Raw genomic sequence first — 24,912 nt, 5'->3', positions numbered from 1 at the left:
GACTACTGCTAACGCAGTGCGGTGTTGTCGAGACTACTGCTAACTCAGTGCGGTGTTGTCGAGACTACTGCTTACTCAGTGCGGTGTTGTCGAGACTACTGCTAACGCAGTGCGGTGTTGTCGAGAATACTGCTAACTCAGTGCGGTGTTGTCGAGACTACTGCTAACGCAGTGCGGTGTTGTCGAGACTACTGCTAACGCAGTGCGGTGTTGTCGAGACTACTGCTAACGCAGTGCGGTGTTGTCGAGACTACTGCTAACTCAGTGCGGTGTTGTCGAGACTACTGCTAACGCAGTGCGGTGTTGTCGAGACTACTGCTAACGCAGTGCGGTGTTGTCGAGACTACTGCTAACGCAGTGCGGTGTTGTCGAGACTACTGCTAACGCAGTGCGGTGTTGTCGAGACTACTGCTAACTCAGTGCGGTGTTGTCGAGACTACTGCTAACGCAGTGCGGTGTTGTCGAGACTACTGCTAACGCAGTGCGGTGTTGTCGAGACTACTGCTAACGCAGTGCGGTGTTGTCGAGACTACTGCGAGAGAAAGAGTATTTATTGCTGTGTGATGAAGAGGGGGAAGAGAGTATTCATTGCTGTGTGATGAAGAGGGGGAAGAGAGTATTCATTGCTGTGTGACGAGGGGGAAGAGAGTATTCATTGCTGTGTGACGAGGGGGAAGAGAGTATTCATTGCTGTGTGATGACGAGGGGGAAGAGAGTATTCATTGCTGTGTGATGACGGGGAAGAGAGTATTCATTGCTGTGTGATGACGGGGAAGAGAGTATTCATTGCTGTGTGATGACGGGGAAGAGAGTATTCATTGCTGTGTGATGACGGGGAAGAGAGTATTCATTGCTGTGTGATGACGAGGAAGAGAGTATTCATTGCTGTGTGATGAAGGGGGGGAAGAGAGTATTCATTGCTGTGATGAAGGGGGGAAGAGAGTATTCATTGCTGTGATGAAGGGGGGGAAGAGAGTATTCATTGCTGTGTGACGAGGGGGAAGAGAGTATTCATTGCTGTGTGATGACGAGGGGGAAGAGAGTATTCATTGCTGTGTGATGACGAGGGGGAAGAGAGTATTCATTGCTGTGTGATGACGAGGGGGAAGAGAGTATTCATTGCTGTGTGATGACGAGGGGGAAGAGAGTATTCATTGCTGTGTGATGACGAGGGGGAAGAGAGTATTCATTGCTGTGTGATGACGAGGGGGAAGAGAGTATTCATTGCTGTGTGATGACGAGGGGGAAGAGAGTATTCATTGCTGTGTGATGACGAGGGGGAAGAGAGTATTCATTGCTGTGTGATGACGAGGGGAAGAGAGTATTCATTGCTGTGTGATGACGAGGGGAAGAGAGTATTCATTGCTGTGTGATGACGAGGGGGAAGAGAGTATTCATTGCTGTGTGATGAAGAGGGGGAAGAGAGTATTCATTGCTGTGTGATGGAGGGGGAAGAGAGTATTCATTGCTGTGTGATGACGAGGGGGAAGAGAGTATTCATTGCTGTGTGATGACGAGGGGGAAGAGAGTATTCATTGCTGTGATGACGAGGGGGAAGAGAGTATTCATTGCTGTGTGATGAAGAGGGGGAAGAGAGTATTCATTGCTGTGTGATGACGAGGGGGAAGAGAGTATTCATTGCTGTGATGACAAGGGGGAAGAGAGTATTCATTGCTGTGATGACGAGGGGGAAGAGAGTATTCATTGCTGTGTGATGAAGAGGGGGAAGAGAGTATTCATTGCTGTGTGATGAAGAGGGGGAAGAGAGTATTCATTGCTGTGTGATGACGAGGGGGAAGAGAGTATTCATTGCTGTGTGATGACGAGGGGAAGAGAGTATTCATTGCTGTGTGATGACGAGGGGGAAGAGAGTATTCATTGCTGTGTGATGACGAGGGGAAGAGAGTATTCATTGCTGTGTGATGACGAGGGGAAGAGAGTATTCATTGCTGTGTGATGACGAGGGGAAGAGAGTATTCATTGCTGTGTGATGACGAGGGGAAGAGAGTATTCATTGCTGTGTGATGACGAGGGGAAGAGAGTATTCATTGCTGTGTGATGAAGAGGGGGAAGAGAGTATTCATTGCTGTGTGATGAAGAGGGGGAAGAGAGTATTCATTGCTGTGTGATGAAGAGGGGGAAGAGAGTATTCGGGGAAGAGAGTATTCATTGCTATGTGATAAAGTCAAAATGTTCTCTGTGTGTGAGTTATTGTTGGTTTGCCTGTCTGTATGTCTTAATGTGTGTGTGTCAGTGTGCTGCAGTGTGTGTGTTATGCCGCAGTGTGCGTCTGTTGCAGTATCTGTGTGTGTCCCTGAGCAGTGTGGGGGCCCCCTGGTAAGGTGTTCTGGTGGCAGGTCCTGGTGGAGGCTGGGACCCTGTGGTGCTCATTATCTCTGGCAGAGAGAGATCTCCCCCTCTCCCTCATTCTCCTCCCTCCCTGAGCTGACGTACACCATTTCCTCTAACTGGAGTTCAGACAAATGGAACCTATTGGACTGAGCAATGAGCACAAGTTGACTAAATATACCAATAAAGCTTATGGGGACTGGGAGCTGCCAGGAGACTAGGGACATGTGGTGGTGTGTGTGTGTGTGTGTGTGTGTGTGTGTGTGTGTGTGTGTGTGTGTGTGTGGTGTGTGTATTACATGGGCATTTGAGTGTGCAGGCCGGGGGGATTTACTCGAGGGGATGCGTTTGTTCGTTTGTGTGTGTGTGTGTTCGTGTGTGAGCTGAGGTTAGCGGAGGAGGAATGGTATTCACACCTAAGAACACCATCCTGGTTTACAATAGAGACCAGATTGCACAGAACACTGTAATTACAGCACTATAAGACTACATGGTGACTGATTCCATCCACCTTCTCCCTGCCTGCTACCCGTTTAGCTGGAGGACTAAAATACACAAACAGCCATTTCTGACATTTACAACTGATCAATGATGTTCATGCTTTAATGTTCTGTACATTCATCTCATTGTGTGAAGCCTTTATGCAACGTCTCTGCATTGTAATGTAATAATAGATTGTCTAAATCCATCATGTTCTATTTGATTCTATTCCCTTCTAGAATCATCTCTCCCTATATCCCTGTCCAGACTTAGAATGTGACAAGAACACTTCTAACACACCAATCCCACTGAAAGTCAGTAAGTCACACTCCCTCTCGTATAGAAACAGGCTCGCCAGAGAGAAAACCCAGTGCTCTCCAGACCCCACAGTAAATGGATGTAGCATCAAAGTGAACCAAGAGCCTCTCTCTCTCTCCATCCATTCTGCCAGGCAGTCAGAGAAACTGCAGGGCCAATTCTCACAGGGGGCTCAAATTATTTTCTTCAGCAGCTAGATTAGTAATAGTAGTAGAAGCTTTATTGCTTTCCTTTCCCGGGTCGGACTGCAGTTTAGTTATTTAGGAGGACAGTGGAAGGTCATACATCTTTACTGTCAGTTTGTAACACAAAGCCCTCTATGGCTTCCCAATAGGCTTTTTGGAGGAGTATGTGAAGGAGAGAGCTTAGCAACATACTGTGCTTTGAACAGAGCTGCGTTCAGGATGATGATAGTTTTGTGAACCTGTGTTAACCTGAACCAGTGGTGGTGTATTGGGGTCCTACAACACAGCCTCAAATCTAGATACGGCGGTCTACAGGTGGAATACAATGTTTTAAACTGTTAAAGCTAGAATCATTCAATGAAACAAAGCGGAACCACTCAAATAAACGTAACCACTCAAATTCTTAGAGCTATAGATGAAAGGACTGACCATCTATGATATCAAAATGATAGTTAACCAAATTGAGGCTACAGTGTTGGTTTACAAACATAGGAGTAAAAAACAAGTTTCTATGTAGGGTTTTGATGGGGTACGACTGTTGAACTAAGCTAATAAGTCATTTATAAGTTACATTCTTAAAGAATCAATGGACATACATCATTCATTTATAAGTCCAAAAATGGCTATAGAAACTAAGGATTCTAGCTTTAAAGGATTTGGCCTTGTATGCTGGTCAACACCAAAGCATTTAGGTCGAAGCTCAAAACATTGCAATCCTGAACGCACCCTCAGTACAAGGGCATCTACAGTAAGCATAGTTAGCACTCAAGCCATTATAATTCTGACTATGATACAAGGCAGGCACAAAGACAAAAGACATTTAACTTGGATTGCATAGCTACATTACACAACATATGTTTGAGTGAGGATCCATCGCTCTTCTTTACTTATCTGGATTAGAGGGTTTTACACACCAAACAAACGTTTTGGGAGAGTCCAATGGTCCTCTTTTGATTAGCTTAGCCCCTAGCCATATTTAGCTTTATGACTCCAATAAAACCTCCAGCCTGGCCAGTGAGGCTTGTACTCTACCCGGAGGGGGGAACGGAGCATGGGCTTGAGCTAATTAGCTCTCCTGTTCTTTTCACGATAACGGCTTTAGTCTAAATCCCGAACAAAACAAACAGTGAGGGAAGAATAAGGCGGCGGTGGTCAGAAGCTTGATCATTGTTTTCCAGCGCCTGGGCCAACATACAGCAGCAGCAAGGAATGCATTCTGGGTAATAACCACAGAGGTCAGTCCTGGGACGTCTAACACCCACCGCCTTTTAGGATGGTCCATGAACAACATGGCCCAAACTAAAGCTAGAAGCTGGTAGAAATGACAAAATATTGGACGGCTACGCTTCTGAATGTAGTTAGTTCTCGCTGGTATTTCCTTCAAACAGTTACAAGTCAAAAGACCAGACTCCTACAAAACAGAAGCCAAGGCCCCTGTTCTAATACTCTGACAATATCCTTCCTGCCAACCTTATTCCTTAAAGTAATCAATGATCTGACATGTAACGGTTGATGTCTCTGTAATGGAACCCTTCCCTCCTTCCATCAAGGGACAGATGGATTTTTCTAGGTATTGGAACAGGGCCCTGTACCTGGTCAATTGACTCAACCCTATCTGCACTCTGGGGGGGGGGGGGGGCTGTAATATTTACACCATGTCTGTGTATATATTCAGCATTACAACTTGATATTGTCCATGACCCTGACGTCTAGCATCTGAGTCAATGTTTTGTCTTTATGCTATAAAGTATGTGACCTTACTTTTCACATCAATTCATCAGATCTTGCTACCTCACTGCTCTAGTCAAAATCATTTCATACTTATGTTGTTTAATACCAGCTAGCTATCACAATGTACATGTTTCCTATAGTTTCTTCCAAGTGTGGTACTGCTTTCCATACAAGCCATTGTAAACACAATAGTCATTGAGACTGATTGTATTCTTTGTGTTTCTTAGGAGATACAGTAACACTGTCCCTCCTCCAACATGAGAGCAACTATGTTGGCCTAGCGCTGTTCTTTTAAAAGAGATACTTCGGGATTTTGGCAATAAGGCCCTTTATCTACTTTCCCAGTCAGATGAAGAACTCCTGGATGCCATCTTTATGTATCTGTGTCCAGTATGAAGGAAGTTAGAGGCACAGTTGAAGTTTACATAAACTGACTTTAAACATATTTGGCTAAGGTGTTTCACAATTCCTGACATTTAATCCTAGTAAAAATTCCCTGTCTTAGGTCAGTTAGGATCACCACTTTATTTTAAGAATGTGAAATGTCAGAATAATAGTAGAGAGAATGATTTATTTCAGCTTTTAGTTCTTTCATCACATTCCCAGTGAGTCAGAAGTTTACATACGTTCAATTCGTATTTGGTAGCATTGCCTTCAAATGGTTTAACTTGGGTCAAACGTTTCAGGTTGCTTTCCACAAGCTTCCCACAATAAGTTGGTGAATTTTGGCCCATTCCTCCTGACAGAGCTGGTGTAACAGTCAGGTTTGTAGGCCTCCTCGCCAGCAAATGCTTTTTCAGTTCTGCCCACACATTTTCTATAGGATTGAGGTCAGGGCTTTGTCATGGCCAATCCAATACCTTGACTTTGTTATCCTTAAGCAATTTTGCCACAACTTTGGAAGTACGCTTGGAGTCATTGTCCATTTGGAAGACCCATTCGCAACCAAGCTTTAACTTCTTGACTGATGTCTTGAGATGTTGCTTCAATATATCCACATAATTTTCCTCCCTCATGATGCCATCTATTTGTGAAGGGCACCAGTCCCTCCTGCAGCAAAGCACCCCCACAACAGGATGCTGCCACCCCCCCATGCTTCACGGTTGGGATAGTGTTCTTCGGCTTGCAAGCCTCCCCCTTTTTCCGGCTAACATAACGATGGTCATTATGGCCAAACAGTTCTATTAATGTTTCATCAGACTGTACTTTTTGGAGAAATGTCCTCTGATCTTTGTCCCCATGTGCAGTTGCAAACCGTAGTCTGGCTTTCTTTAATGGCGGTTTTGGAGCAGTGGCTTCTTCCTTGCTGAGCGGCCTTTCAGGTTATGTCGATATAGGACTCATTTTACTGTGGATATAGATACTTTTGTACCTGTTTCCTCCAGGATTGATTTGTACTTTTCGCACCAAAGTAAGTTCATCTCTAGGAGATAGACCGCGTCTCCTCCTGAGCGGTATGATGGCTGCATGGTCCCATGGTGTTTATACTCGCGTACTATAGTTTGTACAGACGAATGTGGTACATCAGGCGTTTGGAAATTGCTCCCAAGGATGAACCAGACTTGTGGTCTACAATTTTTTGGCTGATTTCTTTTGATTTTCCCATGATGTCAAGCAAAGAGGCACTGAGTTTGAAGGTAGGCCTTGAAATACATCCACAGGTACACCTCCAATTGACTCAAATGATGTCAATTAGCCTATCAGAAGCTTCTAAAGCCACAACATCATTTTCTGGAATTTTCCAAGCTGTTTAAAGGTACAGTCAACTTAGTGTATGTAAACTTATGACCCACTGGAATTGTGATACAGTGAATTATAAGTGAAATTATCTGTCTGTAAACAATTGTTGGAACAATTACTTGTGTCATGCACAAAGTAGATGTCCTAACCGACTTGCCAAAACTATAGTTTGTTAACAAGAAATTTGTGGAGTGGTTGAAAAACAAGTTTTAATGACTCCAACCTAAGTGTATGTAAACTTCCAACTTCAACTGTAGTTTCTCGAGCCAATGCTAACTAGCGTTAGCACAATAACTGGATGTCTACAGGAAAGTAATTGCGCTAACACTAGCAAACTCCAAACTGCAGGCAGAAACATCAAAATTGTATCCACAAGTTCATCTGACTCTGTAGATAAATTGACTCATTAACAACATCCTGAAACTATCCCTTTAATACAGTCACTTCTAGACATAAGTTTTTGTTAATTAAGTGATGAAATGTGCTAAACCACCAGGGTTAATAGGGGAATTAGTTTTGGTTGCTGTGAAGAGAGCAAACAGGGGGAAAAAACTAGGCATGCTTCCCATGGCTAAATCAATTATGGTCCATGTTCAAGTTTAATATACATCCTTAACATGGCAACAAGCAATTAAATGTATCCGCTGGGGGACCACTTAGTAGAGTGCATTGAAATAGAACTGTAATGTTTAAACTGTCTAACTGAGCCAGAGGTACAGTAGAGGAGATGTCTTGGAGCTATGTGGGGTTTTCCGTTGCATAAAGGTAATGTGCAACTTGAAGAATTCCTGACAAATGTGGTCCAATTATTTTCTTGACATTCAATCTACTTGAAATGGGGAAGCCTCTGTGGCTCTACCTTCTTATACACCCAGATAAGAGCTATTCTAGCTTTTTAGAAGCTCGCCATTGGTTAGCAGAGAAAACCGTCCAATCACGATTCAAAGTAGACAAACTGAATAACACGCGTCACACACTGGCGAGTGAATAACACTCGTCACACACTGGCGAGTGCTGAGTTCACGCCAGAGCACTAGTGGGGCCTCGCTGTCACACACAGAACAAACAGACTGGAACATGGAGAGATACTTTCTGTCTAACAGACCATCTCACATGACAACACACAGGCACAGTATGAGCATCTACACGAGAGCATCACACTCTCGTTCACGATCCCAAAAAGATAGGCAAATCCCCAAATCCCATAAAGCAGTGAAAAGGGGTGTTTCCTTCCCCATAACGTGTCCGTGCCCAAAATAGCTCATGGAACGTTTATTTTATTTCCTGAAAATGCCAGGTTGATGACGTTGGGGCGACCGACTGGGAGAGATCAGGAAGGCAATATGTCACAGTTCAAACACCCAGAGATTCTTATCAGACTCCCACTGCCTCAGCTCTAGAGGGCCATTTACAGCCACTATTCTGGACTGTGGGTGGACAAAACATCAAGTCTCATCTTCTAGTTTCCCATCTCAATCTATTTCTACATTAGAGGAAATATCTCACACCCCACTGAGCTAGCTCCTAGCTCAAATATAAATATATAAATATTCCCTCTGTACAGGCAGGCTATTAAACCTTTACTGGACCCAGGCTTGTCCTGCCTATGAAGAGCACATGGAACGAACACGGCAGGCACACATTTCCACCACCCAGAATCTCTCACACACGTTACCTAACATATAGAAATGCATTAAGGAACTCACAGACAAATACACACACACACACACATTTCAGTCCTGGAGAAAGGACCATTTAAAACCAAGAACCCTCAACCCAGGCCTCCGCAGTGCAACAATGGCACAGGCCCTGTAATTAAAACCTGCTGCGTCCTCTGGCCTCATTTATTGTCTTGCCAGCTCCAATAAAGGGGGAGACATTGCAGCGCAGCCACACAGCCTGGTCCCTCCACCCTGGCAGAGAGGGCCCCTGGAGCCATTACACACACTCTCTTGTGTGACTATGCGCGTGTGTGTGAGAGACAGTGTGTTTGGCGCGCGCGTGACCTGTGCGCATGTTGCGCGGGACCGCCCCCATTGGTCCGTGGGAATGCAGTGAAGTGAGGCCTAGAGAGACAGACTAGACTGTACAGTATCTGCCATGTCAAACTAAAGCCATGGGACTGTTGTTTCAGGAGTTCTAGCCATCTTTAAAAATGAGTGACAAGCAACTCCACTGATTCAGAATAGATTTTGAGTAAACAAGAGCAAAGCAACAACACTTGAAAACTTTTTTCAAAGTTCTAGGTTCACAGCTTGGAAATCAAACCAAACTATGGGTTGGCGTGGAGAGTGGAGAATACATCCTGTCTTGTTTTGATTCAGAGTGATGTGTGTGTGTCCCCGCACGATCCCCTTAAGCAAAGCAGCCAACCGCAGTCCTCAAACTGTTCAACTCAATTCAACAGACAAGCAACAGCTGCCTGTAGGGCCCCTCAATCATTCTGCAGCAGAAACCACCACACTAATCATGACAAAGTCTTCCATTGGGTCACATCAACGTTTGGTTTATTTCTCGGAAACAAATATGTACAGAAACCTGCCACAAAGCCTACATCACATTCAATTGGGTGAAAAGGCTTTAGGTCTTTCGAAAGAGAGACTTTTTATTCTAGAAATGTCCATCAATTGTGCCCTACACATTTGTATCCATGTCCTTCAAAATAAAATAAAAGCCTTTTCCTGAGGCAGCCAATTGAGCATTTATTTTGTACAATTGTCAGGAGAACCAATTAATGTCACACTTTACCGGTGCTTCTGCACAACATGTCAACACAATTGAGCCATTTTAGCAGGCACTCTCATCCAGAGTGACTTCCAGTAGTGAGTACATACATTTACCTACTGGTCCCCCGTGGGAATCGAACCCACAACCCTGGCAAACGACATGCTCTACCAACTGAGCCACACAGGATGTTGTGGAGGAAGATGAGAAATGAATAGAAATAAGGACGTGTGTAGCCATTATATTTCTGTAACACTTTGGGATAAATACAGGGGATATGAGATTAACACTTCCTAGTCACATCAACACAGAGAACAGGAGAAGAAAATAAACAGGGGGGTTGATTTCACGTTATCTACGGTTCAACTACCTACTTCCTATCTACATTGTACTGCAACAGGCTATTCTGATGGGTGGTTTTGATACAATGCTACATGGAATGCACACTTAATGCTTGTAATGGTGTGGTGTCTATCTACAGTATATTGATGATACCCTATCAAGAGCTGACCAATAGTGTGTGTCCTGGGGAAAGTTTCACTCTGGGTGTTCGGTGCTAAATTATATAGATATCGTAGGTGGCTATTAAAATTTGACACTCAAAAGACCCATTTGGATCAAAACCATTTGCTAACTGATAACGGTATGTGACAGATCGTTTAAGTGTGTGAAACACACTGTATCAGATGAGGCTTTTCCCAGGCTAGTACTCCATGAAAAGTGATGTGTTTGACTTCATCAGTGCAGTACCTTGTACAGTGAGCTCTGCCTTGGCCTCGATAGTGTTGTTAGTGATGTCTGCCATACAGCTGTAGATGCCTGCATCCTCCTCAGTCAGGTTGTAGATCAACAGACTGCCTCCTCCCACCAACTCCAACTTCCCCTCACTGCCAGACAAAAGAACAGAGAGGTGGGAAAATTAGAATTCACTTGTAGATTTCAGGAGGTAAATCGGCAGAGATTTGACAACTGTTTCAGCTAGCGCCTTCCTCAGTGTGAGTGAGGAACGGCTGAGTGAGCAAGGGCTGAGTGAGGAACGGCTGAGCAGCATGATTATCGTTCACGAGCTGGCGTCCTCGTTTCACGTGTGATTCACAAGTTGCCACAATATATTACAGCTCTGTATGCGAGTCCTCTGCTTTTCATGCCATCATAATACAGGGCCTTCACAAAGCAGTCACACCCCTTGATTTATTCCACATTTGATTATTTTACAGCCTGAATTCAACATGGATTAAATACTCATCTACACCCAATACCCCATAATGACTAAGTGAAAACATGTTTAGACATTGTTGCAAATTTATTGAAAATGAAATACAAAAATATTTAATTCACATAAATATTCACACCCCCGAATCAATACTTTTGTAGTATCACCTTCGGCAGCGATTACAGCTGTGAGTCTTTTTGGGTAAGTCTCTAAGAGATTTCCACACCTGGATTGTGCAACATTTGCCCATTATTCTTTTCAAAAATCCTTCAAGCTCTGTCAAGTTGATTGTTAATCTTGGCTAGACAGCCATTTTCAAGTCTTGCCATAGATTTTAAAGCCGATTGAAGTAAAAACTGTAACTAGACCACTCATGAACATTCAATGTTGTCTTGGTAATCAACTTGTGTAAATTTGACCAATTAAAAAGCAGACAAATTCACCTTTCAGCAGGACGATAACCTAAAACACATCTACCAATTGGTGCCCTTCTTTGCGAGACATTGAAAACCTCCCCTAGACTTTGTGCTTGAATATGTGCTTGAAATTCACTACTCAATTGAGGGACCTAACAGATAGTTGTATGTGTGGGGTACAGAGATGGGGAAGTCATTCAAAAATCATGTTAACCACTATTATTGAACACATACATGTTCAATGCAATATATTATCTGATTTGTTCAGCACATTTTTATTCCTGAACGTTTTTAGGTTTGCCATAACAAAGTGGTTGAATACTTTTTGACTCAAGATATTTCAGCTTAGAAAAAAATAAACAAACAAAATTGCACTTTCACATTATGGGGAATTGTGTGTGAATACTTTCTGAAGGCACTGTAGATGATTACTTGAGTTATCTTGTGTTCAGCTAAAATGTGTGATTGTAATTCAAGAGCATGAACGGTGACCCGCCCACTATAATACTGTTGATGACCCAGCACCAAGACATTCACACTAAGATGGTAACAGAGATAACCTCATCTCATTGGCTCACCGACAACTGAATGGTATGAAGAACCCAATACTAGGTGGAAGCATCAATTAATTTCTTCAGGCCTGGGAGATTTGGTTACGTGTGCATCCAAAATAACCCCTTTTCCCAACCTAAAGCCGCATCTCATCTTCCAACAAACCCAGTGACCTTCCTCTTAAAGAGCTTGTCCTTTGAACTGCTCAATATTCCAGGAGGGTAGCAGGCCTCCGACAACAGTGTTGATTTAACGTGTGATGCAGAGGAAGAGGAAGAAATCAATAGGTTATGAAGGAGAGCACTGGTGAGATTGTGTGTGTGTGTGTGTGTGTGTGTGTGTGTGTGTGTGTGTGTGTGTGTGTGTGTGTGTGTGTGTGTGTGTGTGTGTGTGTGTGTGTGTGTGTGTGTGTGTGTGTGAGTGAGAGAGAGGTACAGTAGGGGGAGAGAGGTACAGTAGGGAGAGAGTGATAGTAGAGAAAATAGCCCTTGGCGGTACCAGGAAACAGAGGGGAGGCAGAGATCGTAGAAATGCAAACTGCAGAACCCACCGTCTGCCGGCCATCGATTTGGCTTTAAACTCCTGACTAGCTGGGATTTCCACCGCAGCGTGCACCCTTCCTGCGCTCTTTTTCACTCCCTCTCCCTCCCCACCACTTTGCCCTGCCTGGAATGGCTGCTTACAGCACCCTGGGTCAACTGATTGGCTGCTTACAGCACCCTGGGCCATCTGCTGTGTAACAGAGCTGTTTGTTGGACTGGGCCTCTACCTGCTGTCTGGATGACATCACACTGCTGACTGAGGGAAAGATGTGGCTTGTTCAGAGCACAATTCCAATGATCTTCACACCGCCTGGATTGACTATGGATAGACTGTTGGTGAGGTCAAACGCATGATTGAACCCGTTCATATATTTTGATAAGATTAGTGGAACTGCCCCAGCGGAAAGTTTTGAATGAACACTTGTGAAATAACACACACTGCAGTAAGTGAATATTATGTTGGTCCCAGTGTGACAACAGCCTCTTGTTTAGAGTGTGAGTGCTATTCACTGAGACGTTCCCAGAGGTGAATGGCTGGTTGGCTGGTGGTGCAGTCGACTGCCCTATGGTGCGCAACCAACTAGGCAGTGTAGCCTACAGGACGGGAGTTCCACACAGCAGTCCAGACCCAACCACAGATTGTATAAGAGAGGGGAACACTAGCTGCAGTCAGGGCCGCCAACACCTCCCACCTCTTCATGGAAAAACAGACAGAACATCATAACAGTAACTCATAAAGGAGTATTTTGTCTTCTCCCCAGGTCCTGAGACCGCTTTATGAAACAAGCCACAAATACCTTGCTCTAGCTTGCTTCTCTTACAACAGTGGCTTCTCTCCCTTCTTCTCAGGGCCGCCAAAATGTTGTCCATGTTCTTTTAGTAGGTGTAGGAGTTGGGGCCATTCAAAAGACACAGTGTGGAACTGAACAGATCAATAGGACTCCTTTAGTCCTTTTAGAACAGTCGCTGGGCTCCATTGAAGGCCTTCGCTCCACCAGGGCGTCTACTCTCATTGACAGTGGCATTGTGACACAGTGAGGTGCAGGTATTGAAGACGTCAATACCTTTCCACTACATCCAGAAGGCTTCGTAGGAAAGCCACAGTCTCTCCACGCTTTATAAGAATGAGATCTTAAAATGACTACAGTTTAAGATGTCACCACTCCCACCTTTCAGTCAATGAGGAAAGATTGTAAGTCAATTGAAAGGGTTGAATCAGTAACATGGGAAGCAATATGGCCTAGCTCCATTGTCGTGGCTAATTCCTCCCTATGCTGTATTCAAATCCGAGCCGGAGCTGTTGTGACCGTGAGATATGCCACATCACCGTGGTAACAGGGACTCTTCAGTGGAAGAGGCAGGAGCCTGGGCTTAATTAAACATGCATTACACAGTCCTCACCTACAAAGGGCTTTTTAATTAGCTCCAAATTTACACTGTCACTTAGCATCCGTTCGCCGCCGCCACGAGGACGGCAGACACGCTATCGGAGAACGGTATTGAGTGCTAGGTGAGATGTCGCAGGTACCGGTTGATATGGCGCTAATTGGGCTTGCGCTTTGTGTTAGCTAATGCAAGCTAGAGATATGGTACTATTGTCATTTTCACCTGGCAGAGAGAGCCGCGTCACTGGCGTGCTTGGAAGTGTTGATGTACTGATGAAGCATGTCTGGCTGCAAGGATGTACAGCTGGGTCGTCAGGTGGCTACATAACATATGGATGTACAGCTGGGTCGTCAGGTGGCTACATAACATATGGATGTACAGCTGGGTTGTCAGGTGGCTACATAACATATGGATGTACAGCTGGGTCGTCAGGTGGCTACATAACATATGGATGTACAGCTGGGTCGTCAGGTGGCTACATAACATATGGATGTACAGCTGGGTCGTCAGGTGGCTACATAACATATAGATGTACAGCTGGGTCGTCAGGTGGCTACATAACATATGGATGTACAGCTGGGTCGTCAGGTGGCTACATAACATATGGATGTACAGCTGGGTCGTCAGGTGGCTACATAACATATGGATGTACAGCTGGGTCGTCAGGTGGCTACATAACATATGGATGTACAGCTGGGTCGTCAGGTGGCTACATAACATATGGATGTACAGCTGGGTCGTCAGGTGGCTACATAACATATGGATGTACAGCTGGGTCGTCAGGTGGCTACATAACATATGGATGTACAGCTGGGTCGTCAGGTGGCTACTAGAGGTCGACCGATTATTATTTTCAACGCCGATACCGATTATTGGAGGAACAAAAATAGCCGATACCGATTAAATCGGACGATTTTTTAAAATTTATTTGTAATAATGACATTTACAACAATACTGAATGAACACTTATTTGAACTTAATATAATACATCAATAAAATCAATTTAGCCTCAAATAAATAATCAAACATGTTCAATTTGGTTCAAATAATGCAAAAACAGTGTTGGAGAAGAAAGTAAAAGTGCAATGTGCCATGTAAAAAAGCTAACGTTTAAGTTCCTTGCTCAGAACATGAGAACATATGAAAGCTGGTGGTTCCTTTTAACATGAGTCTTCAATATTCCCAGGTAAGAAGTTTTAGGTTGTAGTTATTATAGGAATAATAGGACTATTTCTCTCTATACGATTTGTATTTCATATACCTTTGACTATTGGATGTTCTTATAGGCACTTTAGTATTGCCAGCCTAATCTCGGGAGTTGATAGGCTTGAAGTCATAAACAGCGCAATAGCTGCTGGCAAACGCACGAAAGTGCTGTTTGAATGAATGCTTACGAGCCTGCTGCTGCCTACCATCGCTCAGTCAGACTGCTCTCTCAAATCATAGATTTAATTATAACACACAGAAATACGAGCCTTTGGTCATTAAAATGGTCGAATCCGGAAACTATCATTTCGAAAACAAAACATTTATTCTTTCAGTGAAATACGGAACCGTTCCGCATTTTATCTAACGGATGGCATCCCTAAGTCTAATTATAAGAAATTCGTGTTAGCAGGCAATATTAACAAAATATGCAGATTAAAAAATATATACTTATGTATTGTTTTTAAAAGAAATTGCATTGATGTTTATGGTTAGGTACATTGGTGCAACGACAATGCTTACTTCGCAAATGCGCTTGTTAAATCACCACCGTTTGTCGAAGTAGGCACATCGATTATATGCAACGCAGGACACGCTAGATAAACTAGTAATATCATCAACCATGTGTAGTTAACTAGTGATTATGTTAACTTCTCTAGGATAGGGGGCAGCATTTTCACGTTTGGATGAAAAGCATACCCAAATTCAACTGCCAGCTACTCATCCCCAGAAGATAAGATATGCATATTATTAGTAGATTTGGATAGAAAACACTCTGAAGTTTCTAAAACTGTTTGAATCATGTCTGAGTATAACATAACTTATTTAGCAGGCGAAACCCCGAGGACAAACCATTCAGATCTTTTTTTTTTTTGAGGTCACTCTTTTCAATGGGTTTTCATTGGGAATCCAGATTACTAAGGGACCTTCTTGCAGTTCCTACCGCTTCCACTGGATGTCAACAGTCTTTAGAAATTGGTTGAGGTTTTTTCCTTTGTGTAATGAAGAAGTACGGCCATCTTGAACGAGGGTCACTTGAAGTGTACTGTTTGTTAGAGGGGCGTGACCAGAAAGCTAGCTACAGTTTGTTTTAATCCTGCATTGAATACAGATCATCCTGTCTTCAATTTTATCGATTATTTACATAAAAAAATAACTAAAGTTGTATTACAAAAGTAGTTTGAAATGTTTTGGCAAAGTTTACAGGTAACCTTTGAGATATTTTGTAATCACGTTGCACAAGTTGGAACCGGTGTTTTTCTGGATCAAACGCACCAAATAAATGGACATTTGGATATATATCGACGGAATTAATCGAACAAAAGGACCATTTGTGATGTTTATGGGACATATTGGAGTGCCAACAACAGAAGCTCGTCAAAGGCATGAATTATATTTTTATTTCTGCGTTTTGTGTCGCGCCTGCAGGGTTGAAATATGCTTCTCTCTTTGTTAACTATGGTGCTATCCTCAGATAATAGCATCGTTTGCTTTCGCCGAAAAGCCTATTTGAATTCTGACATGTTGGCTGGATTCACAACCAGTGTAGCTTTAATTTGGTATCTTTCATGTGTGATTTAATGAAAGTTAGATTTTTATAGTAATTTATTTGAATTTGGCGCTCTGCATTTTCTCTGGCTTTTGACCAAGTGAGACAGTAGCGTCCCGCCTAAACTCAGATTTTTGGATATAAATATGAACTTTACCGAACAAAACAAACATGTATTGTGTAACATGAAGTCCTATGAGTGTCATCTGAAGAAGATCATCAAAGGTTAGTGATTAATTTTATCTCTATTTCTGCTTTTTGTTACTCCTCTCTTTGGCTGAAAAAAATGGCTGTGTTTTTCTGTGACTTAGCTCTGACCTAACATAATCGTTTGGTGTGCTTTCGTCATAAAACCTTTTTGAAATCGGACACTGTGGCTGGATTTACAACAAGTGTATCTTTAAAATGGTGTAAAATACTTGTATGTTTGAGGAATTTAAATTATGGGATTTCTGTTTTGAATTTGGCGCCCTGCAGTTTCACTGGCTGTTGACGAGGTGAGACGCTACCATCCCACATACCCTAGAGAGGTTAAGATTGATTGTTTTTTATAAGATAAGTTTAATGCTAGCTAGCAACTTACCTTGGCTTCTTTCTGCCCTTGCGTAACAGGTAGTCAGCCTGCCATGCATGCTCCTTGTGGAGTGCAATATAAGGCAGGTGGTTAGAGAGTTGGACTAGTAACCGGAAGATTGCAAAAACAAATCCCTGAGCTGACAAGGTAAAAATGTGTTGTTCTGCCCCTGAACAAGGCAGTTAACTTCTTGTCAATATGGGGGCGCTGTTTTCACTTTGTAGAAAATTGTGCCCAAATTAAACTGCCTCGTACTCTATTCTAGATCGTACAATATGCATATTATTATTACTATTGGATAGAAAACACTCAAGTTTCTAAAACCGTTTGAATTATATCTGTGAGTAAAACAGAACTCATTTTGCAGCAAACTTCCTGATAGGAAGTGAAAAATCTGAAATCGAGGCTCTGTTCCAGGGCCTTCCTATTCAATTGCTTGAAATCTATGGATATACATGCACTTCATACGCCTTCCACTAGATGTCAACAGGCAGTGGGAGGTGGAATGGGGTGTCTAGCTTGATCTGAGGTCGAACAAGAGCTCTTGGAATGACGTGACCACAATTTCCTTTGTCTACCAAGGCGCGGGAAGGACATCAGCATTGGCTTCTGAAAAGCGTTCGGTATAGACGGCTAATATCTCCGGCTTTGATTTTATTTGATACATGTGATAATATCATCGTAAAGTATGTTTTTTCAATATAGTTTTATCAGATTATTCAACGTTTATCGGGAGTTTTGGAGTTTTCCGTTCTCTGCGTTAGGTGAAGATGGACATCTTCGCGCCACTTGGCTAGCTAAGGTTGCTAATTCAACAGGAGAAGAGGACATTCTAAAACCAAACAACGATTTATTCTGGACAAAGGACTCCTTGTACAAGATTCTGATGGAAGCTCAGCAAAAGTAAGAACCATTTATGATGTTATTTCGTATTTCTGTGGAAAATGTTTAGTCCTATTTTCCTTCCTTTTTGCGGGCGCTGTCTCGCTATAACGTAAGCTGTTTGTTATGGTAAAGTTATTTTTTTTAAATCTAACACGGCGATTGCATTAAGAACTAGTGTATCTTTCATTTGCTGTCCAACATGTATTTTTAGTAAAGTTTATGATGAGTTCTTTGATTAGATTAGGTGACTGTCCAAAATATCTATGGAGATTCTGGTGAATCGATGCTACATATTCACAATGTATAACCACGGTTTGCAGCTCAAAATATGCACATTTTCGAACAAAACATAAGTGTATTGTATAACCTGATGTTATAGGACTGTCATCTGATGAAGTTGGTCAAGGTTAGTGATTAATTTTATATCTTTTGCTGTTTTTTTGCGATCGCTACCTTTACGGTGGATGAATGCGGTTGTGTGTTTGGCTATTGTGGTAAGCTAATATAATGCTATATTGTGTTTTCGCTGTAAAACACTTTTAAAAAATCGGAAATATTGGCTGGAATCACAAGATGTTTATCTTTAATTTGCTGTACACCATGTATTTTTCATAAATGTTTTATGATGAGTATTTAGGTATTTCACGTTGCTCTCTGTAATTATTGGCTGGCTGCTTTGGTGATATTTTTGATGGTAGCTGCAATGTAAAACTATGATTTATACCTCAAATATGCACATTTTCGAAAACATAGATTTATTGTATAACATGTTATAAGACTGTCATCTGATGAAGTTGTTTCTTGGTTAGTGACTAATTATATCTCTATTTGGTCGGTTTTGTGATAGCTACCTATGCGGTAAAAAAATGGTGAAAATATGCGGTTGAGTCTTTTGCTATTGTGGTTAGCTAATAGAAATACATAGTGTTTTCGCTGTAAAACATTTTAAAAATCAGAAATGATAGCTGGATTCACAAGATGTTTATCTTTCATTTGCTGTATTGGACTTGTGATTTCATGAAAATTATATCATATGATATCCCTGTCGCGTTAGGCTAGGCTATGCTAGTCAGCTTTTTTGATGAGGATGCTCCCGGATCCGGGATGGGTAGCAATGAAAAGGTTAACCCACCGTTCCTAGGCCGTCATTGAAAATAAGAATGTGTTCTTAACTGACTTGCCTAGTTAAATAAAGGTGTAAAAAAATATATAGATTAGCGATTGTTATGAAAACTTGAAATCGTCCCTAATTAATCGACCATTCCGATTAATTGGTCGACCTCTAGTGGCTACATAACATATGGATGTACAGCTGGGTCGTCAGGTGGCTACATAACATATGGATGTACAGCTGGGTCATCAGGTGGTGAGGATTTGAGTAGACTGAGGAGGAGCGTAGGCCAACAACCAAGTAAGCCACTCCGAAGGCAAGAGACTTTCACCCACACTGCAGCCGAATATTCTTTTTTTACCCCCCAATTTCGTGGTATCCAATTGGTAGTTAGTCTTGTCTCATCGCTGCAACTCCCATACGAACTCGGGAGAGGCGAAGGTCGAGAGTCATGCGTCCTTCGAAACAACCCAGCCAAGCCGTACTGCTTCTTGACACAATGCCCACTTAACCCGGAAGCCAGCCGTGCCAATGTGTCAGAGGAAACACCGTACACCTGGCGACCGTGTCAGCGTGCACTGCGCCCAGCCCGCCACAGGTGTCGCTAGTGCGCGATGGGACAAGGACATCCCTGCTGGACAAACCCTCCCCTAACCCGGACGACGCTGGGCCAATAGGGCGCCACCCCATGGGTCTCCATGGGAGAGGAACCTAGGACTATAGCCCAGGTTCCAATATCTGTCCAGGCTCCCAGCGAGCCCAGGTTCCAATATCTGTTCTCTGTCCAGGCTCCCAGCGAGCCCAGGTTCCAATATCTGTCCAGGCTCCCAGCGCGCCCAGGTTCCAATATCTGTTCTCTGTCCAGGCTCCCAGCGAGCCCAGGTTCAATATGAGAACAACACTTTGAATATGAGTTGTGACTCCAGCGCTGTGCCTCTGCATCTGAAGCTGGGAGAGGTCACACACACGTGCTGAGCTCATCTCTCTCATTTTTGATAGAGCTGTCGGTCTCTAGAAACGGAAGTGGAATATCCGGTGCTGCACTGGGCATTGGTTGGCCGGCCCGGGTCACACTGTCTAAACAGGACCAGAGGGGAATCGTAACAGTAATAACAAAACATTCATTATTAAATGGGCAGGAGTGAGTCGTTCAAGCTCAACTTTTTTTTTTTAATGTCTCACCCTCTCGGTTTCATTTTTTTTGAGACCAAATTTTTCTTTAGTTTGTCATTTTTCTGAAGGTATTTCAAGGTACAGGTATAACATTACAAATCATGTTCATTCACATATATTCATACATTCAGAATATTTGCATGACATATTTCCTCCAATCCTCCAATACTGTTGGGCTGCCACTCGAAAGAAGAAACTAAAACTAGCAGAGAAATGCAACAAAGACAAACGGCTTCAACAGTTTAGTAATGTTCTGTATGCAAGGAAAACAAACCAGACCCCCCCTCCCCAACCCACCCAACCTCCTCAGTCCCCATTCACCCGCCCGCATCCTCCCTCCACACCAGAAAACCATGTTTCCCATCCCCTCCCACCCTGCATAGCCACCCCCCCGCCACCCGACCTGAAGAAAGCATGCCTAGCACTCCCATCCATCCCCTGAGTCTCACCTTACATTTCCCCAGAGGCAGTGGGGATGACAACACATTATATTGATGGTGTGTGAATTGAACCATATTGCTATCCTGTCTGAGTAATCTAAATGTAAGAAGTACTTTTGGGTGTCAGGGAAAATGTATGGAAGTAAAAAGCACATATTTTCTTTAGGAATGTAGTGAAGTAAAAGTATAAGTTGTCAAAAATATAAATAGTAAAGTAAAGTACAGATACCCCCAAAAACTACTTAAGTAATACTTCTCTCTCCCGTCCGCCCGCTCGCCTGCCTGCTTGGCTGCGCTGCACGGTGAATGCAAACTATTGTGCAGCAGACCCAGGTGTTAGCACTCAGGGAGAAAGCAAGCTGAACCTCCCTCTTTGGCTGGGGCACAATCGGCACTGTGGTGCATTTGGAAAGAGCTTTTGGGGGTGGAGGGGTGAAGAAAACATTCCGTTTCATTTGAGAGCCCCTATCGGGGTAGTAGATGGGTGCTTTCTTTATGCAAACAGATAAGGTCTGTTGATCTGCAATGGGACGTGGGGAAACTGCGAGGACAAGCCAGCTTTAGACGGCTCTGAGCTAACAGCGGTATAAGAACAGACGTAAAATAAAAATCTATGCGAAAAAGACCCAGCCTTGGCCTGGCCTCTTTTGAATGAGTCATCCATGAAAGTGTTTGTTTTTCTCCATCTCGTAATGGAAACCCACAAGGCCCTAAGATGGAACTACTCCTGCATACCTTATTTTGATTTGCTTTTCACCAGAGCACTGCGACGACGGTGTACCGATCTTTGGATTAGCGTATCACGATAAAGCTTGCAACCTACATATACACACACATCAGAGGTTATGAATGTTCTTCTGGCAAGGTTAGGGTATGGAGGAAGGCCCTGTATCTGTCATTGGTAACTGAGTGCAGGGTAAGGACAGTGGATGCCATGGGGGAGAGAACCATGTCTGGGATGTGTAGAGACTAAACAGACAGACTGTAAAGAGTTCTCCTCAGCTCCAGTGGCAGAGAACAGCATGTCTGTCTGTTTCCTCAGCTCCAGTGGCAGAAAACAGCATGTCTGTCTGTTTCCTCAGCTCCAGTGGCAGAAAACAGCATGTCTGTCTGTTTCCTCAGCTCCAGTGGCAGAAAACAGCATGTCTGTCTGTTTCCTCAGCTCCAGAAGGCAGAAAACAGCATGTCTGTCTGTTTCCTCAGCTCCAGTGGCAGAAAACAGCATGTCTGTCTGTTTCCTCAGCTCCAGTGGCAGAAAACAGCATGTCTGTCTGTTTCCTCAGCTCCAGTGGCAGAAAACAGCATGTCTGTCTGTTTCCTCAGCTCCAGTGGCAGAAAACAGCATGTCTGTCTGTTTCCTCAGCTCCAGTGGCAGAAAACAGCATGTCTGTCTGTTTCCTCAGCTCCAGTGGCAGAGAAACAGCATGTCTGTCTGTTTCCTCAGCTCCAGTGGCAGAGAACAGCATGTCTGTCTGTTTCCTCAGCTCCAGTGGCAGAGAACAGCATGTCTGTCTGTTTCCTCAGCTCCAGTGGCAGAGAACAGCATGTCTGTCTGTTTCCTCAGCTCCAGTGGCAGAGAACAGCATGTCTGTCTGTTTCCTCAGCTCCAGTGGCAGAGAACAGCATGTCTGTCTGTTTCCTCAGCTCCAGTGGCAGAGAACAGCATGTCTGTCTGTTTCCTCAGCTCCAGTGGCAGAGAACAGCATGTCTGTCTGTTTCCTCAGCTCCAGTGGCAGAGAACAGCATGTCTGTCTGTTTCCTCAGCTCCAGTGGCAGAGAACAGCATGTCTGTCTGTTTCCTCAGCTCCAGTGGCAGAGAACAGCATGTCTGTCTGTTTCCTCAGCTCCAGTGGCAGAGAACAGCATGTCTGTCTGTTTCCTCAGCTCCAGTGGCAGAGAACAGCATGTCTGTCTGTTTCCTCAGCTCCAGTGGCAGAGAACAGCATGTCTGTCTGTTTCCTCAGCTCCAGTGGCAGAGAACAGCATGTCTGTCTGTTTCCTCAGCTCCAGTGGCAGAGAACAGCATGTCTGTCTGTTTCCTCAGCTCCAGTGGCAGAGAACAGCATGTCTGTCTGTTTCCTCAGCTCCAGTGGCAGAGAACAGCATGTCTGTCTGTTTCCTCAGCTCCAGTGGCAGAGAACAGCATGTCTGTCTGTTTCCTCAGCTCCAGTGGCAGAGAACAGCATGTCTGTCTGTTTCCTCAGCTCCAGTGGCAGAGAACAGCATGTCTGTCTGTTTCCTCAGCTCCAGTGGCAGAGAACAACATGTCTGTCTGTTTCCTCAGCTCCAGTGGCAGAGAACAGCATGTCTGTCTGTTTTCCCAACTAACATGGCAGTGATGTCACTCCAAGTCTTCATTTATCATTCTAGCAGCAGCAAGAAACAGCCAATCCGATAACAGATACAGCCATGGAACTCTGAAAGTCTGGTAAGAATCAAGAATGTGGCTGATTGGTACTGGCCAACTGTAATAGAAACATAAGTGACTGTAAACTTTAAATCAGGGACCAAGTTCATTCAAAGCGTGTAAAATGCTAAAAATTGTTGCTAAACCGTCAATGACCTCCAATGTGTTTCATTCTGACAGTATTAATAGGACGTACAATAACATCAGCATTTATGAGTCTCTTCTCCGAGCCAAAGGACTCGAGGTGAGGGAGCCATTTTGTTTTGTGTTCCGATGACACATGATTTGTGCCTGCCCACCAACACCGCAGCAGAGCGTGACGCCACGACGGCATTTCCACGCACGCTCATTTAATAAGAGGGTTATAAATCTGGCGTGCAGAAACGGCAAGCTAGCAAAAGGCGGGGACTCGCCGTTAATCTTGTTAATACTGACGCTGCACAAAAGAACTACCAAAAATCACAGCCCATTAACATTGATAGGCGGCGTCTGACGGGCCCTCTCCCAGACGCCGAGGAAAACTGTTGCCTAACGTCTATATATTTCTACGCTGTGGCAATTTTCAGGGCCTCTTAAAAAATCATTTTTTAATAGCGCCGGCAGGGAGAGTGTAGCGATTAACCTAAAATTGGATCGAGAACGGAGGTCTTGCAAACTAGAAATCAATCAGAGGTTGGGGAGGGCGGAGTGAGCAATAGTGCTGTAATCAGTGTACAATGAGGCTGGGCGAACTTCTAACTGGCATAAAGCAGTAGGCAACCCAGCGGCCGCCCATAACAAGCAGATGGAAATGATCATGTCTGTCTGAGCAGCTACAGTACATCTACACCAAGCCTATTCACGCATCTATTGGGGATTACTACAAGTACAGGTCATCAGGTGAACTTCCTCAGGGCTGTGTTGGCTACAGTGTGCCACTAACTTTGAGGAAAGGCGAGGAGGTCATTTCCTCTACTCTGATAGAGCAGTAACAATGCTCATAAAATGAGAACGTCAAGGACGCAGCTACAGCGATGGGAAAAGCTTACGTGGGGAATGCATGGAGGATACAGACGACCGTATATAATAAACAGGTACAGTGTGAGCTGGGAGAGTTCAGTGGCACAGAAGCCCCGAGGTCCTATTGCCGCCCCCGCCGGTAACGCCACACTCCAGTGCGGGAAGTAGGACTTCCCAAAGCCAAAGAGGGTAGAAAGTAATCCCATTACAGTCCCACAGCAAAACACATTTCCCCCGCTGAACACCATTCATACATAAGTAAATATCATAAACCCAATCATATTGAAATGAGGGAGAAGAGACCGCTCTGAGAGGCTTGAGGCGTGATTTACATGCAGTCAACTCCGTAGCTTGCCAGTCATGCATTATTCATCCAGGTTATTGACTGCCGGGGATTCTATTAGGTGATAGCAGGATATTTGCCAGAACAAAAGCTGACGGTTGCTTTCATGATCGTTGGCCTTGCGTGTACAGAGCTGATTGACGGGCAAATTCAAAGAGTCGCTACAAGCCTGGGTATTTTGTAGGAGATTCAAGACGGGGTGAGGAGAACAATTTATATTCAACACCTAACTTGCAACATACCATCATGCTAGTGCTTAAACCAGATAAACGGAAAATCTTATGTCTTTGGCTATAGGTATTTTTTACAACGCTTCAGTGTGTGTGGGTCAGAGAATTAGGAACGAGTCTTCTTCACTTGTAAAGGAAAGGGGGATACCTAGTCAGTTGTACAACTGAATGAAGTCAACTGAAATGTGTCTTCCTCATTTAAGCCAATCCCTCTGAATCAGAGGTGTGGGGGGCTGTCTTAATCGACATCCACGTCATCGGTACCCGGGGAACAGTGGTTATATTTACCCTTTAATTAACTAGGCAAGTCAGTTAATTAAGAACAACATCTTATTTACAATGACGGCCTAGCGGGGAAG

At 43.8% G+C, this 24,912-nt stretch overlaps 1 protein-coding gene across 2 annotated transcripts in view; it reads right to left on the bottom strand.

Moving 5' to 3' along the window:
• LOC120048882 (neogenin-like) overlaps positions 1-24,912 on the bottom strand; it is a 186,995-nt gene that overhangs the window by 34,630 nt on the left and 127,453 nt on the right. For both annotated transcript variants that reach the window (XM_038995191.1, XM_038995198.1), the window contains exon 5: positions 10,278-10,414. In XM_038995191.1, the coding sequence (XP_038851119.1) occupies positions 10,278-10,414 (137 nt within the window). The remainder of the gene's footprint in view (positions 1-10,277; positions 10,415-24,912) is intronic.

Source organism: Salvelinus namaycush, chromosome 1 (genome assembly GCF_016432855.1).
Source record: "Salvelinus namaycush isolate Seneca chromosome 1, SaNama_1.0, whole genome shotgun sequence".
NCBI classification, from domain to species: Eukaryota; Metazoa; Chordata; class Actinopteri; order Salmoniformes; family Salmonidae; genus Salvelinus; species Salvelinus namaycush.
This window is presented reverse-complemented; position numbering and strand designations above follow the sequence as displayed.